Source organism: Corapipo altera, unplaced genomic scaffold (assembly GCF_003945725.1).
Source record: "Corapipo altera isolate COAL_440 unplaced genomic scaffold, ASM394572v1 180, whole genome shotgun sequence".
In the NCBI taxonomy this organism is placed as follows: Eukaryota; Metazoa; Chordata; class Aves; order Passeriformes; family Pipridae; genus Corapipo; species Corapipo altera.
The window spans coordinates 4,677,508-4,690,076 of record NW_020884915.1 but is presented as its reverse complement, the minus strand read 5'-3'; the positions used below and the strand labels follow the sequence as shown (position 1 = coordinate 4,690,076).

Below are 12,569 nucleotides of genomic sequence, written 5' to 3'. Positions count from 1 at the left end.
GGGCAGCTGGAGAGCCTGGCACACGCTCAGGGAGAGGCAGCGCTGCCCTGCTGGGTTTCTGCTTCACCAGCCCCACGGCTTTGTCTTGGACACGAGGCTGGTGACAGAGCGTGTGTTTGGGTGGAAGGAGGAAGCACAGTGAGTGTTTAAAGGATCATTTCATCTATAGCTGACAATAATTACTTATGCAGATGGCTGCAGTTGTGCTGCACGATATCATTAGAGCAGCAGCTGGACCCCACTGCTGGAAAGCCAAGAGGAGAGTTTTTAATTAGGCCGACTTCAATGCTGGTTTAGTAAGTATGATGAAAGGGAACTATAGCTAAACTCATCCTGGGTTTGTGCCAGCTCCTGGTGGGGTAAAACCTGCTGCATGGCTCCTGTCCATCAACAGCAGAGCAGGGGAGGGAAGTCAGTCTGAGGGCAGGTCTGGTGGGGAAGAGGAGTAACAGAGCATGTATGGAAACTATCCCTGAACCCCAGAAAGTGTCACCAGTGAGCCCTTCCATTCCTCCCTAAATGAATTAAGGGAAGTGTGGGTTATATTCTCACGGCAAATTTGAGAGTTTGGGGTTGCATTTATTATTTTTTATCATTATTTTGGTAGTATTTTAAATTATTGTTGCTTGTCTCATCAGCTGCTTTCTAATAGCAGTGACCTCTTGTCCCTTGTTTCATCCACCTGAGCACCAGAAACTCCCCCAAGCCCTTTTTCTCAAGTACCCCTGTTGCTGGCCAGGAATTCCTGCCTAGGCAGGGCTGTTTCTTCTCTTGCCCTCACTGCCTTCCCCAGTTGATTAATGAATTCAGATTATATTCACAGGGCAGATGTGAGAGCTGGAGAGCCCTCTGTGCATTGCAGACCAACAATAAGGATATGGGACACCTACATTTGGGTCCTTCTGGTGCCAGGGAAATTGAGGTCAGGCTTTCTAGTAGAGACTTAATGGCCCAGACAAAAACAAGTGAATTTTTGGTGTAGAGAACATTCTTCTGCAGTGTTTTTCCTCTTGAAGCCTGACATAGAAAAATTGAAAAGAAACTTTATATACAAAGTTTTCTCTCAGAATAAGTGACAAAAGTGCTTTTACAGAACTTTTTAAAAAGTGCTATTAATTGATTTTCTGACTTCAAAGGCTTCTCAACACAAGCAGGAACTTGAAATAAACTGTGTTTCAGATTTTCTGGTGTTAGGTAATTACAATTCCTGTATACTTTTGGCAAAGTGTACTTTTCTCCTGAGTTATTTCTCCATACCAGAATATGTGGGTGCACAATGAATGCATTTTCCAGGGGTTCACCTTTGCTTGCTTTTCTCCAGAAAACAGAACTAGAATTTCATTTCTTCTGTATTTACTTTTTTAGATCCAGCTAAATTTTGTTTCTTAGTCTTTCGAAATAGTGCTTCATTTTGTTTGCAGCTTAGCAGTGTTAAGGCCTATTTTCAGTTTATTGGGGTTTTAGAGATACTTCAGCAAAGAAGCCCCTTTCCCTGGATACTTCTGTAGCTCCTTAAGCAACTACTGCCACTGAGTTTCTGCATTTCTTTCCTGGGGCTGTAAAGAGCTGCAAATCCTGATGCCCAACCTGATCTAATCTTCGGATGCCTCCTATCCTTTCATATTCAGTATAAAGCAGTTTAATGAAAGTTTGATATCCTCATCAGTGAACAGTTCAAGGCACGTGCATGGGATTTGCTGCTGTTCAGATCATTTGTGGGTCCCTGTTTAAAGAAGGCTGAGTTAACTGAGGTATGTGTCTGCCTCACAGTTCTTGTGGGACATGAAAGCTTTACAAGCATTTGCAGTGCCATCAAAATTTTTGGTATTTTGCAATGTCCAAAATAAGATGTCTGTAGTTGACTAGAAACATTATTTTTCTGTTTTTTTTTTTACTAAAAAAGAAAATCCGTTCTATTTACTAGTGCACACAGTCTTAAAATATCTTATTATTAACACTCTCAGGCACGTTGAGAGATTCTTGGAGCTGTCCTGTGCAGGGCCAGGAGTTGCACTTTGATGATCTTTGTGGGTCCCTTCCAACTCAGGATAAATATTTTTTGACTTTCTGGCAACTTTTAGTTGTACCGTAACTGGTGCCAGGTGAAAATGCCAAGCATTAAACATGCCATGTAGCTCTCATGTTTAGATCTAGTCACCTGGATACAAAACATCTGGGGTTTTTGGTGGTTGTTTTTCATGGTTGATCGGGTCAAAATTTTTCTGAAATCAGGGAAATTTCTCTGTGGAAGGAGCAGAATTTGGACCTTCTGTTTTAACGAATGAAATGGGAGGGATTTGGGGAGCTTGCCTTCTTTTTTATGGCAATAAACCTGATTGAAAAACTTGTGCTGGCCTCTCTCTAGGGCAAGTCCTGCCTTAATTTCCATAGCTTGTGTGGTTGTTTGTTCCTTTGCAACGAAATTGCATTTTAATGAAATACTGTAGTAACACTGATTTGCTAAGTTTTGTGTTGGAAAAGGACAAATGTCACTGCTCTGAACGGGCTGTTAATGTCAGGAAGGAGCAGCCTTCATGTTTTCTGTGGTAATAAGGCTGTGAGGACTGTTTGTGTCTTATCCTCCAGCAATTCAGGACTGAGCCAGCAGTGCCAGGATAGTCTGACAGCAGCATTTCACTTCTGCCAAAAGCCATGTTTTCTGAGACAGTTTCACGTCTTGTTTCATAAAGAAACAATAAAAATACTGCAGTGGTGAGTCAAACAACCCTCTGCAGAAATCCATACTTTATAAGTAAAGGATTTGATTAGGAGGAAGGTGTGAAATAAGCAATTAAAGAAGATAAAAGCCCTGCACTATGTGGAGCACACCAAATTCGAATGCTTGGAGTAGCTGCAAAGCCTCGTACGCTCCCTTTGCGTGATGCTTCCCAAACCTCAGCCTCTTATTTACAGTCCAAGTCCTGCGGGGCAGTGGTTTATTTTATTTTATTTTGTTTTAATGCGTGTTTGTACTGCTTTGAACAGGGGCCTCGTTCCCGTTGAGGGCTTTGACGTAGGCTGGAATGAAAACAGTGCATAACTGCCCATGATTTCTTATTCAGATCCTGCTTTTATTTCATGCTGACCTACATTTGTACTCCACCGACATCCCAGAGCAGTGTCAGTGTTTATTGTGATGCATTCCCCTAAAGTGTCTTCCATTCTTCTTTCAGGGTAAAATGGACAGATTAGGCTAATACTGGAGGTTTATGGCACTCTTTGAGTGCCCTTAACAGGAGTCCCATCAGTGTCAGAAAGTGATGTGTCTGTCAAGTGAGCACCAGCTCTGCTGGCAAACGAAGCCTAATTAATGATGCCTCAGCCAGGCTGAAACTAAGCCCAACCCAGTGGGGACTAAGGAGAAAAATAAACTGTCCTGAAGTACTGCCACATTATTAATGTTCATTTAGCAGAAAAACACATTAAAATACTGATTTAATTGATGTCTCTTAGTGAACTTGCACGGTCTAACAGAGAAACTGAGTAGCTGTCATTCCTTTGACAGTCTCTGGAAATACATGGTACCACTTTAAGGAACTGCTTTGGGAAATGTGTCCAATTCCCTTAAATCCTTTCTGTCCTTTACACCCATAAATAATAATTCTTGCAGTCTCTGTGCAGACATACAATTTCTTCTGAAATTACCTTCTGAAACAAAGGAAATTTTATTTTTCTGTTCTTCATCCAGTCATAGCTTCTCACTAAAAGTAATAATTGATTGCTTTTATGAACAGTGTTAATGAATGTGGCTGGGCAAAATGGGAGTTATTTTGCAAAACATATCAGGATTGGAATGAAAAAGAAGTGTAGAAATGTCTTTGAAATCATTTAAGGCCGAGCAAAGCATTCATTTTTGTTGGACTATTTTCCTTTATCATTGCATAATTAAAAAAAAATAAAAGACAACATGAAGAATGCTGTGTTGCTTCAGTGGGAAACACGAGGACATTTTGGTCCTCAGTGAGAGCTCTGAGCAGCTGGTTTAGCCCAGCTTGAACTGTGAGCTACACGGAGATGCCCCAGGTCTGGGACATGGACACGTGGACAGAGGTGACCATGTCACATTCACATCAGTGCCAGTACAATGACAGCAGGGGCAAACCATATTCAGGATTTGTAAATCATTTGAATAATAAACCTAATGAGCTGGAAGGCAGGAAGGACCATCATCTTAATCCTTTCTTACCTATATATTTTCTGTTTTTTTGATACGCACTCTTACCTTTTTCTGCTTCGCCAGTAGGGTTGTTGTATCCCAAGTGAAGAGACTTCTATAAATCATTTTAGGAATCCATTCAATAAGATCTTTAATTACAATGAAAAGCTGTTTGGATGAACACTTCTAGCATATAAATCCTTCTGCAAAATTTTCTTCTCGTCAACAAGTTAGAGCTACACTTGGAAAAATCTGTTTTAAATAATCTCTAGGAAGCATCTAGTGATCTTTTTAAAAGATTTTTCAACTGAAAATATTTGTAGAGTCCTCTAATTGACTGGGTTTTTTTATCTTTACCATAATTTATTTCATATTAAGTTCTCAGTGATTCATCTCTCATTATAAACTTGTAAGTATGAGGTCAGAATAGAGTGTCTTGACTGCTTGGGGCAAATAGAGGAGCAGCATTGATGGGTTGTGGAGAGGAAGCCAGTTTCCTCTGGGAAAATCAGTAAAAATAGCATATGGGAAACCAAACTTAAGGTCAGCATGTAATTACTGAAGCACCAGTCAATTTACAGCAAATTTACTGCATAAGAGCTCTGACACAATGGTGTGAACTCTTTATAATAGTAGAAGATGGGATGAATGTGCTTGATGTGCAGTTTTCCAGGTGTTTGGAATATATAGCATGTTATAGTAATATCCATCTCTTTAAATGAGAGTTTAGAAGAGATGCTTTAGGGGCTATTGTAAAATACATATTTTGTCTTTGAATCCTTGCCTTGAATCCTTTTCTGGGCAGAACAGTTGTATTTTTTCCCTCAGTCTAGTTCATTTATTGAAAATGTCACTTTGGTTTGTATGTCCTCTAATCGCTGCTTAGTCCCTTTGTTTGTTTTTAATGACTTTTTCTTTTAGTAATCTAAACTAATGTTGGACATTTACTATATTAGATTATAGCAAAACTTTGCTAAGCCCCAGTTTTAAAAGTATGTTTAAAGTTCATGGAGTTTTCTGCTTGTTCCCCCAGGATTATGTTCAGAAGCTGAACCCGTAACCGATGTGTCACACAGTGAACCAGTCCAAGAAAGCCCTTTCCGTCCCCCTTGCCATTCTTTTTCCACTGTCTTCGACGAGGACAAGCCCATAGCCAGCAGTGGGACTTACAACTTGGACTTTGATAACATTGAGTTGGTTGATTCTCTCCATGCCTTAGGACCAAGCTCTGCAGAACCCAAGAGCCGTGACCCCAAAGCAAATGTTCGAAGAAAATCCACTGATTCAGTCCCAGTTTCCAAATCCACGTTGTCTCGATCTCTCAGCTTGCAAGCCAGCGATTTTGATGGAGCATCTTACCTTGGCAACAGCGAGACATTAGCACCGTCAGCAGATGTGTACGGTACTGGTTCAAGCAGCGCTTCCAGCACCCTTAAGAGAACAAAAAAACCCAGACCAGCTTCCTTAAAAAAGAAGCAGTCAGCCAAAAAACCTCTGGATGCTCCACTGGTGAAGGAAACACCACAAGAACCTTCTGACCTTGGCCAAGCACCTTGTGCCCCAGGTGAGGATAAAGGAGCATCTGAAGGCAAGGCTGACTCAGTGAAGCCCGAATGTACTGAACCTTCCAAAATCTCTGCTGAGAGAGAGGAGGCCCCGCCTGTGCCTGAAGGATCTGACTCTTTGGATCCAGACCGTTTTGAAGGGATTAGTGCATTTAGCAGCGGAGGCAGCAAAGTGCAGAACTCCCCTCCTGCCAGCAAGAAAACACTACCTCTGACGACGGCACCGGTGGCTGGGGAGGTGACTCCGCCGGACACCGGGGGACAGGAGGACCCTCCGGTCAAAGGCGTTGCAGTGAGGCTGGAGTTTGACTATTCTGAAGAAAAGGGGGTGAGTGAAGACCAGCAGGAGAGCACTCCCCCTCCCAAAAAGGCAGGTAAAAAGCCAGGTGCTAAAATGCCACTACGGAGGCCAAAGACTAAAAAACCCGTGGAAAAGCTTGACAATGCTCCGACCACTCCCACCAAGTCCCCCACTGATCCAAATGAAATCCCCATCACAAAAGGCTCTTACACTTTTGACATTGACAAGTGGGATGATCCCAATTTTAACCCCTTCTCATCTAGTACAAAAATGCAAGAATCGCCCAAACTGCCTCAGCAGACGTACAGTTTTGAGCCAGACGTGTGTGAGGACTCCATTGACCCTTTCAAGTCTTCTTCTAAGATAGCCAGCTCGCCCTCCAAATCTCCAGCTTCCTTTGAGATACCAGCCAGTGCCAACGAAACGAACGGAACAGAAGGAGACAACCTGAACAAACCTGCAAAAAAGAAGAAGACGCCACTGAAAACGTAAGTTAAAGGGCAGAGATGTTTCTAGAGTAGAGGCAGCACACTCCTACCCCTTAGCATGGTTGCACATGGTTTATATTTGAATAGCTGAGTGTTGGTAGCCACAGCTGGACCCACGCTGGGGCTCTGTACCTGCTCTCCCTCAACCTGTTTTGTCAATAGTTTGATGTTTCCAAACCAAAAGGGGAGAATCCAGGGCTGCCACACCAGATTAGGCAACCGAATTTTTGAAGTCTTCAGGCTCAGTGTGGTTTTGAACCTGATTAGGCTGTGATTTTATCAGTTCTGTGCCAAATTTTCTGTGACCTCATCTTGGGAATTTGATGCTGTTTAAAATGATCAAAGTTTCACACTAGTAAAGAGTATTTTATGAGTAATTGTTTTTGAGAGTGGGATGTGAAATAACATGACAGTGACAAGTCTCATATTGCAAACAGCAGGGAGATGGTTTTATCCAGTGACTTACAGTATTTAAAAGAAAAGAACCTGAAACAAAAGAATGTATTATTGAAATATATTTTTTTTTACACAAAAGACTAAAAAATTTTCCTTTTAATGAAAGAGCTTAAAGTGATGTAGAAGGGTTTAAATATCCAAAACTGCTACACATTAGAGAAATATCCAGCTTTTAGACAGAGTTGACAAATCCCAGGATACATTTTCCATCTTGCTCTGTTTAGATATTTGGTTAAAAACCTCAGTGGCTGGTGGCATTGATTCACTTGCCTGTGTACTTGTTGCTTTATCTGTTCAGGTATGGTTATTCCCATTTGGTAATTACCAAGTTTATATCCCAATTTATCTGAAATCGATCTCCTGTGTGTATCTATAAGAAAGTATCTCAGTCCATGTTCCTTTATGGTTTAAGTGTTTCAGCTAGCTAACAAAAGTGGGAGTAAAATTTTAAAAGCCTGCCTATTAGGACATACAGCATGGTTAAATGTAAAACAGTACAAAACATGACCTCCTGTACAGAGTGAGATGGAGATTATTCAGTTTTTTCTGAGCAGCCTCCTACCTTCTAGGCTTCTAACTCACGTCCCTTGCTGGATTTGAAGAAGCTTGTGTAATTTTTTTCTCTTTAGAGGCATTTATGAGTTATGGGTGGTTTAGGCCACTGTATAGCTGAGTTGGGTTTTTTGAGGGAGGAGCCAGTTTTTTCTAACGTTGCTTCTTTTTGAGGTTTACCTGAAATTTAGTGGTAATTTAGGTGGGAATTAAGATCCATGCTAAGATAACACGTTTTCCAAGGCTGCAGTCAAAACTGATTTGGTCCAAATCAAGAAGACTTAAAAGTCTGACAGCAAAAGAAAAACTATTTGTACTGGGGAAATGCAGAGGGAAAGAGGGGAATTATGATATCAACAGATCCTGAAGATTGATATTTGCAGCCAGACAGTCTCCTTGTGTCTTTCAGTAGCTGGGGTTGACAGACCCCAGGTGTGGGCCTCTTGAGTTCACCCATCTGCTTTGAATATTAGAATGAATTCCAATGTTAATTTAGGAGCAAAATGGTACATGATTTGAAATGGTCAAGTAGCTTTCTCTGTACTGTTGTAACACATCAGCAAACATGAAAAAAAAAAAACTGGAATAGCTCTTTCCTTAAGCTTAGCTGCCATTCAAGAGCAGTTTTACATCTCCTATAATAACAAACACCATGTTTTGAAGAGCAAGCAGGTGGCCTCCTTCAGGGAAGGCAGGGTTAGTGTGTTGAGAGGAACTTGAAGGTGTCAGCTTTGAAAAATGTGTTTTGTAAGGTGAAAGTGTGTCAAAAGTAAAACATTGAACTTGAAAACATTGAAGGACTTGATGAGTATTTTTTTCCTCCTGATGTATTTCACAATAAAAACTAAGGGTTAAGATTATACAGGTAGAAAGTATGCATGATCAGATTGCCTTAACACATTAACATTAACAGAGTATTTGTAGGTTAATCTTTTTTGTCAGTTCCTTCTGTCTGTCTCTCTTTTCTTTGTCTTATTTGTCTTAGGATGGTAGAAGATGTGATGTCTGTATGTTCTCTGTTGTAAGTAATTCTAAGCTAACATTTCAAATTTCCTCTTTTGATTTATGGGCTTTTTAATTTTACTTATTTATTTTGCAGCATGATCAGTTATTATTCAGCATGAAGCTTTTATGTTAACAATTTCACTTCCCTGGTACATGTGAAAGCTATTTTAAGTGAGATGCCTGGCTGGGAATGAGTTTAAGGAATCTTTTACCTAACTGTGTGTTTGCCTATCAAAGATCCTAATTTAAAAATACAGAGAGTTTGTATCCTTGAGCTAAAATATGAAAATTTTATTTGTAACATTGAACAACGTTGTACAGTCAGTCCTTTGTAAATACTGCATAAACTGCTTCTCCTTCTTAAAGGAAGAAGTTGTCCTAATTACTTCGAGGATCATATCTGGATAATTAGTGGCATCGAACACACCAATATTCAGCTGTCCAATTTATTTTCCCCTCTAGATGTGGCATTGATTTACCCTTTACTGATTGAAACCCACCATTATAATTTCTGGTGTCGATCTGGCCAGCATCGATCAGGGATGAGCTGGTGGGCAGTAATTTTTGCCACTGCATCTCAGTTCAAACATAAAGTCTTTATCAGTGAGCTTGCTGTGGTGTTTTTCTCCCTCTTCTAGTTAGTAACATAAATGTTTCTTGGTAACTCTGGCAATATACATCAAGAGAAGAGATAGGTAATTGGTTTATTCCTAGTTAGAAAATATTTTGGAACCAATTGTGAATAAACACAAAGGCAACATCCGTAAATATGCACCCTAATGACATAATGTATGTTCTTCTTTCCTTTTGCCTGATTGAAACCTGTGGGATTTTGAAGGGTTACAGTGTCCATGCTCCCAGTCTGCACTGTGAGCTGTCAGGGGAACTGGAAGCAGAATTGCCATATTTCTTGTTGGATTTGTTTTAAAAAGGGTCTGTTGTGCCCATTGGTAATGACAGAGCTTTGTTCTGGCATCTTGGGAACAGCATCTGCCTCAGATGGCTTTGTGTGGTTCATCCAAAGCATAACAGTTTCTTTCTTAATGATTTTTGAGGTCATTGGAACTTACTGCACAAATTTATCACAGCTTTAATTCTCAGGTAAAGATGTGGGTTAGACCTAATTTTCCCTTGGGAGACAGAAGCCAAATAATTTCCTTGAGGCCACTGAGGGTGCCTGTGATGGAGCAGGGATTTGAATTGCAGCTAAGCAGTAACCCTGTTCTGTAAAAGTGTCAGTAGTTAGCATGAAAAATATGGCAATCCTGCTGTTCTCAGCTTTTGGGGAATTGAGGCCTGTTCCAAGTGCATGACAAGAATCTGTACCCATGGCATGTTTCTCTGTGGTGCTGCTGCCTAAAGGATGGGATTTTAATGCAGAAGGGCTTACAGAGGTTGCACTGTCTGTGGCTGTCTCTTGCTAAGTATGAAATTACCTGATTCTTGCTGGTATTACCATATTAACTGTGTTAACTTCATTTTCAGTGATACATTTAGGGTGAAAAAATCACCAAAAAGATCCCCACTATCAGATCCTCCTTCTCAGGTAAAGTGCTGCCTTATTTTGGTGCGTGTAATTTGTGTTCTTGATGGGGCGAGACCAGGGAAATTTGATTTATTTAGTTGAAGAATTGTACATTTAATAATAGATTTTTGTAGTAGAATTGTACATTTAATAATAGAAGAGATTTTTGTAGAGAATATATGCATGTTGGGTCCCAAGTATAGCACACTGGGCTATAACCACAAGGTATTAACCTTTTGGTCTCTAGAAATCTGTATACAACATACATCATTTACTCTGGGAATTCCAGTCAGAGTACTTCAGAAAGTCTTATGTTATGATGGAGCAAGAATATGAATAAATATCTTCAGTCAGTTGTCTGAAAAACTAGGCATCACTATCCACCCTGGAATTTTTAGATTAGAAAGCAAGAAACTAAATGCATCAAATTGGTGGGCTGGAGGGGAAATAGAAATAAACCAAGTGGGCTGATCTACCAGAAACACGTGCTTGGGATGGTTTGATTCCATGTTGTAAACTGCTGGCAGGTGGTTTCCTTGGAAGAGAAGTTAACAAAAGCTGTTCTGCCTACAAAGGCCTGACTGCTTTGTTGTGGCACAGCTCCTTCCACGCTGCTGTTCCTCTTCCTGTTATCCATCCTGCCCTTTCATTTGTGCTGCTTGACAGTGTAGAAGTGAAGAAAGGGGAAAGGGTTCATGAACCCCGCAGACCTACGAAGGTTTGCTCCTATGGGGGAAGCCTGAAAAGTCAGAGACTTCAGTCAAGGGTGATGTGTGCCACTCAAGTCAAGTGCCTAACAGATTTAAAGAGCTCTGGATTTTCTTTCTTCCCTGTTATCAGAGCAGCTTTGCAATGCAAGTGTTTATCATCAAAGAGTTTAGTTGTACTGGGAAAACTTGCTGCTGGTAGACTTAGTATTTTTCATGAGGTATTTTATACAAAACTGCAGCAAAGATTACGGAATTACAAAGATGGCTCTGGTGGTGCAGAGGAATCCAGAGATTTAGCTGTTCAATGTGCTAATGAAAGATTAGAGAATTAATTGGCACTGGTTTTCTGCAGGATCCCACTCCACTGCCAACTCCAGAAACTCCTCCTGTCATCTCCACGGTGATTCACGCGACAGATGAGGAGAAGCTGGCGTCTTCAGTGACGGGTCAGAAGTGGACCTGCATGACTGTGGACCTGAACACGGATAAGCAGGATTACCCCCAGCCCTCTGACCTGTCCACCTTTGTCAATGAGACCAAGTTCAGCTCTCCCACAGAGGGTACGTGTTCCAAAGGGCTGTCTGCTCAGAGCCAGTGTGATATTTATTGAGAGAGGGGTTTGTTTGTTTGAGGATGTGCTTTGCTGAATTGCAAACTATTGTTTAGGAACCCTGATGCTCTCTGGACCATTTTGGGAGATGTGGCAGTTATGGGGAGCTGAATTGAGGACCCCAATAGTCTGACCTTCAATTTTCAAGAAAGAGAAAAGGAGCTGCTTAAAGGAAAATGAAAGGGACCTTCAGAGAAAGGCTTTTGCTTCCTCTCTGTTATTAATTGTAGATGTGCTCTGTTTTTCTGTGAGTGTGACCTGTTCTCTGAACAGGAGACTGGGGTCTGAGACTGCTCTCAGGGAGTGCTCTTGGATCCAGAGTCACTGAACTACTGATTCTGCCCGAGTCTGTTCCTCTAACCTGAATGGGAGAAGGTCCCAGGTTAAAATTCTGCTCAAATTTTGTATATTGCGTTCAGACCCTTAACATGCCGCCTGTCCTCCAGCTTCCTGGGATCCAGGTATATTTATGCATTAAAATGCCCAGGATATCCCCTGTGCAAGATAGTTATCTTTCATATGCCAGATAAAATTCCCTACTGGATCAGCCTATTAATGTTTTTCCTGTTATACTTTCCTATAAGCAGTTGTGACCTAAAGCTGGAAGTTTCTGTTTAGAGAACTGTCATTCCAAGTCTGTGAAATGTGGAAAAGACAGAATTAAGAAAGTTTGTGTGTGGCCTTCCTTGGAGTCACCAGAGGGAATACTGCTTTGCAACAGCTGCTCCAAAGGCAGATTTTCAGCTTTGTGGGTGGGAAGAATGTTTGAGTTTAACTTGGCCTAAACTTTTTCTTCTCAATCAGAATTCATTTTTTCCCCCAACCTTTCAGTCTGTGTCCCAGTCTACCATTAAAGCTACTTTATGCCATTTTGAACTGGGTCTGAGTTTTTGCCTAATTAAGAATTGCTAAGCTTTTAGGTCAAAGTGTTTGACATCAAAAGGCACAAATAATCACAGTGCTTTTAATGGTTCATATGAATGTGCTTCTGTGTTTGTGTGCCCTGGGCTTTTTGGAAATCTGTTGGGTCTCCTGGACAGATAAGTATTTCAGTCTGGATAAATCCATTTGACTTGGTTGTCAAATTTTAGGCATCATCTTCAGTTTATTTGTATTTAAAAAAATAAAGAAACACTTTTTAGAAATAAGCCTCTTAAATCTGGGGAAATGGAAACTATATGGCAGGAAATGGAACAAAAGA

At 40.9% G+C, this 12,569-nt stretch overlaps 1 protein-coding gene across 4 annotated transcripts in view; it reads left to right on the top strand.

Annotated features, from left to right (window-relative positions):
- The window catches only part of TACC2 (transforming acidic coiled-coil containing protein 2), a 125,789-nt gene that overhangs the window by 86,461 nt on the left and 26,759 nt on the right, over positions 1-12,569 (top strand). For 2 of the 4 annotated variants that reach the window (XM_027655213.1, XM_027655214.1), the window contains 4 exons: positions 5,190-6,510; positions 8,504-8,539; positions 10,009-10,069; positions 11,111-11,318. In XM_027655213.1, the coding sequence (XP_027511014.1) occupies positions 5,190-6,510; positions 8,504-8,539; positions 10,009-10,069; positions 11,111-11,318 (1,626 nt within the window). The remainder of the gene's footprint in view (positions 1-5,189; positions 6,511-8,503; positions 8,540-10,008; positions 10,070-11,110; positions 11,319-12,569) is intronic. The other 2 variants (XM_027655215.1, XM_027655216.1) reach the window with 1 other exon arrangement.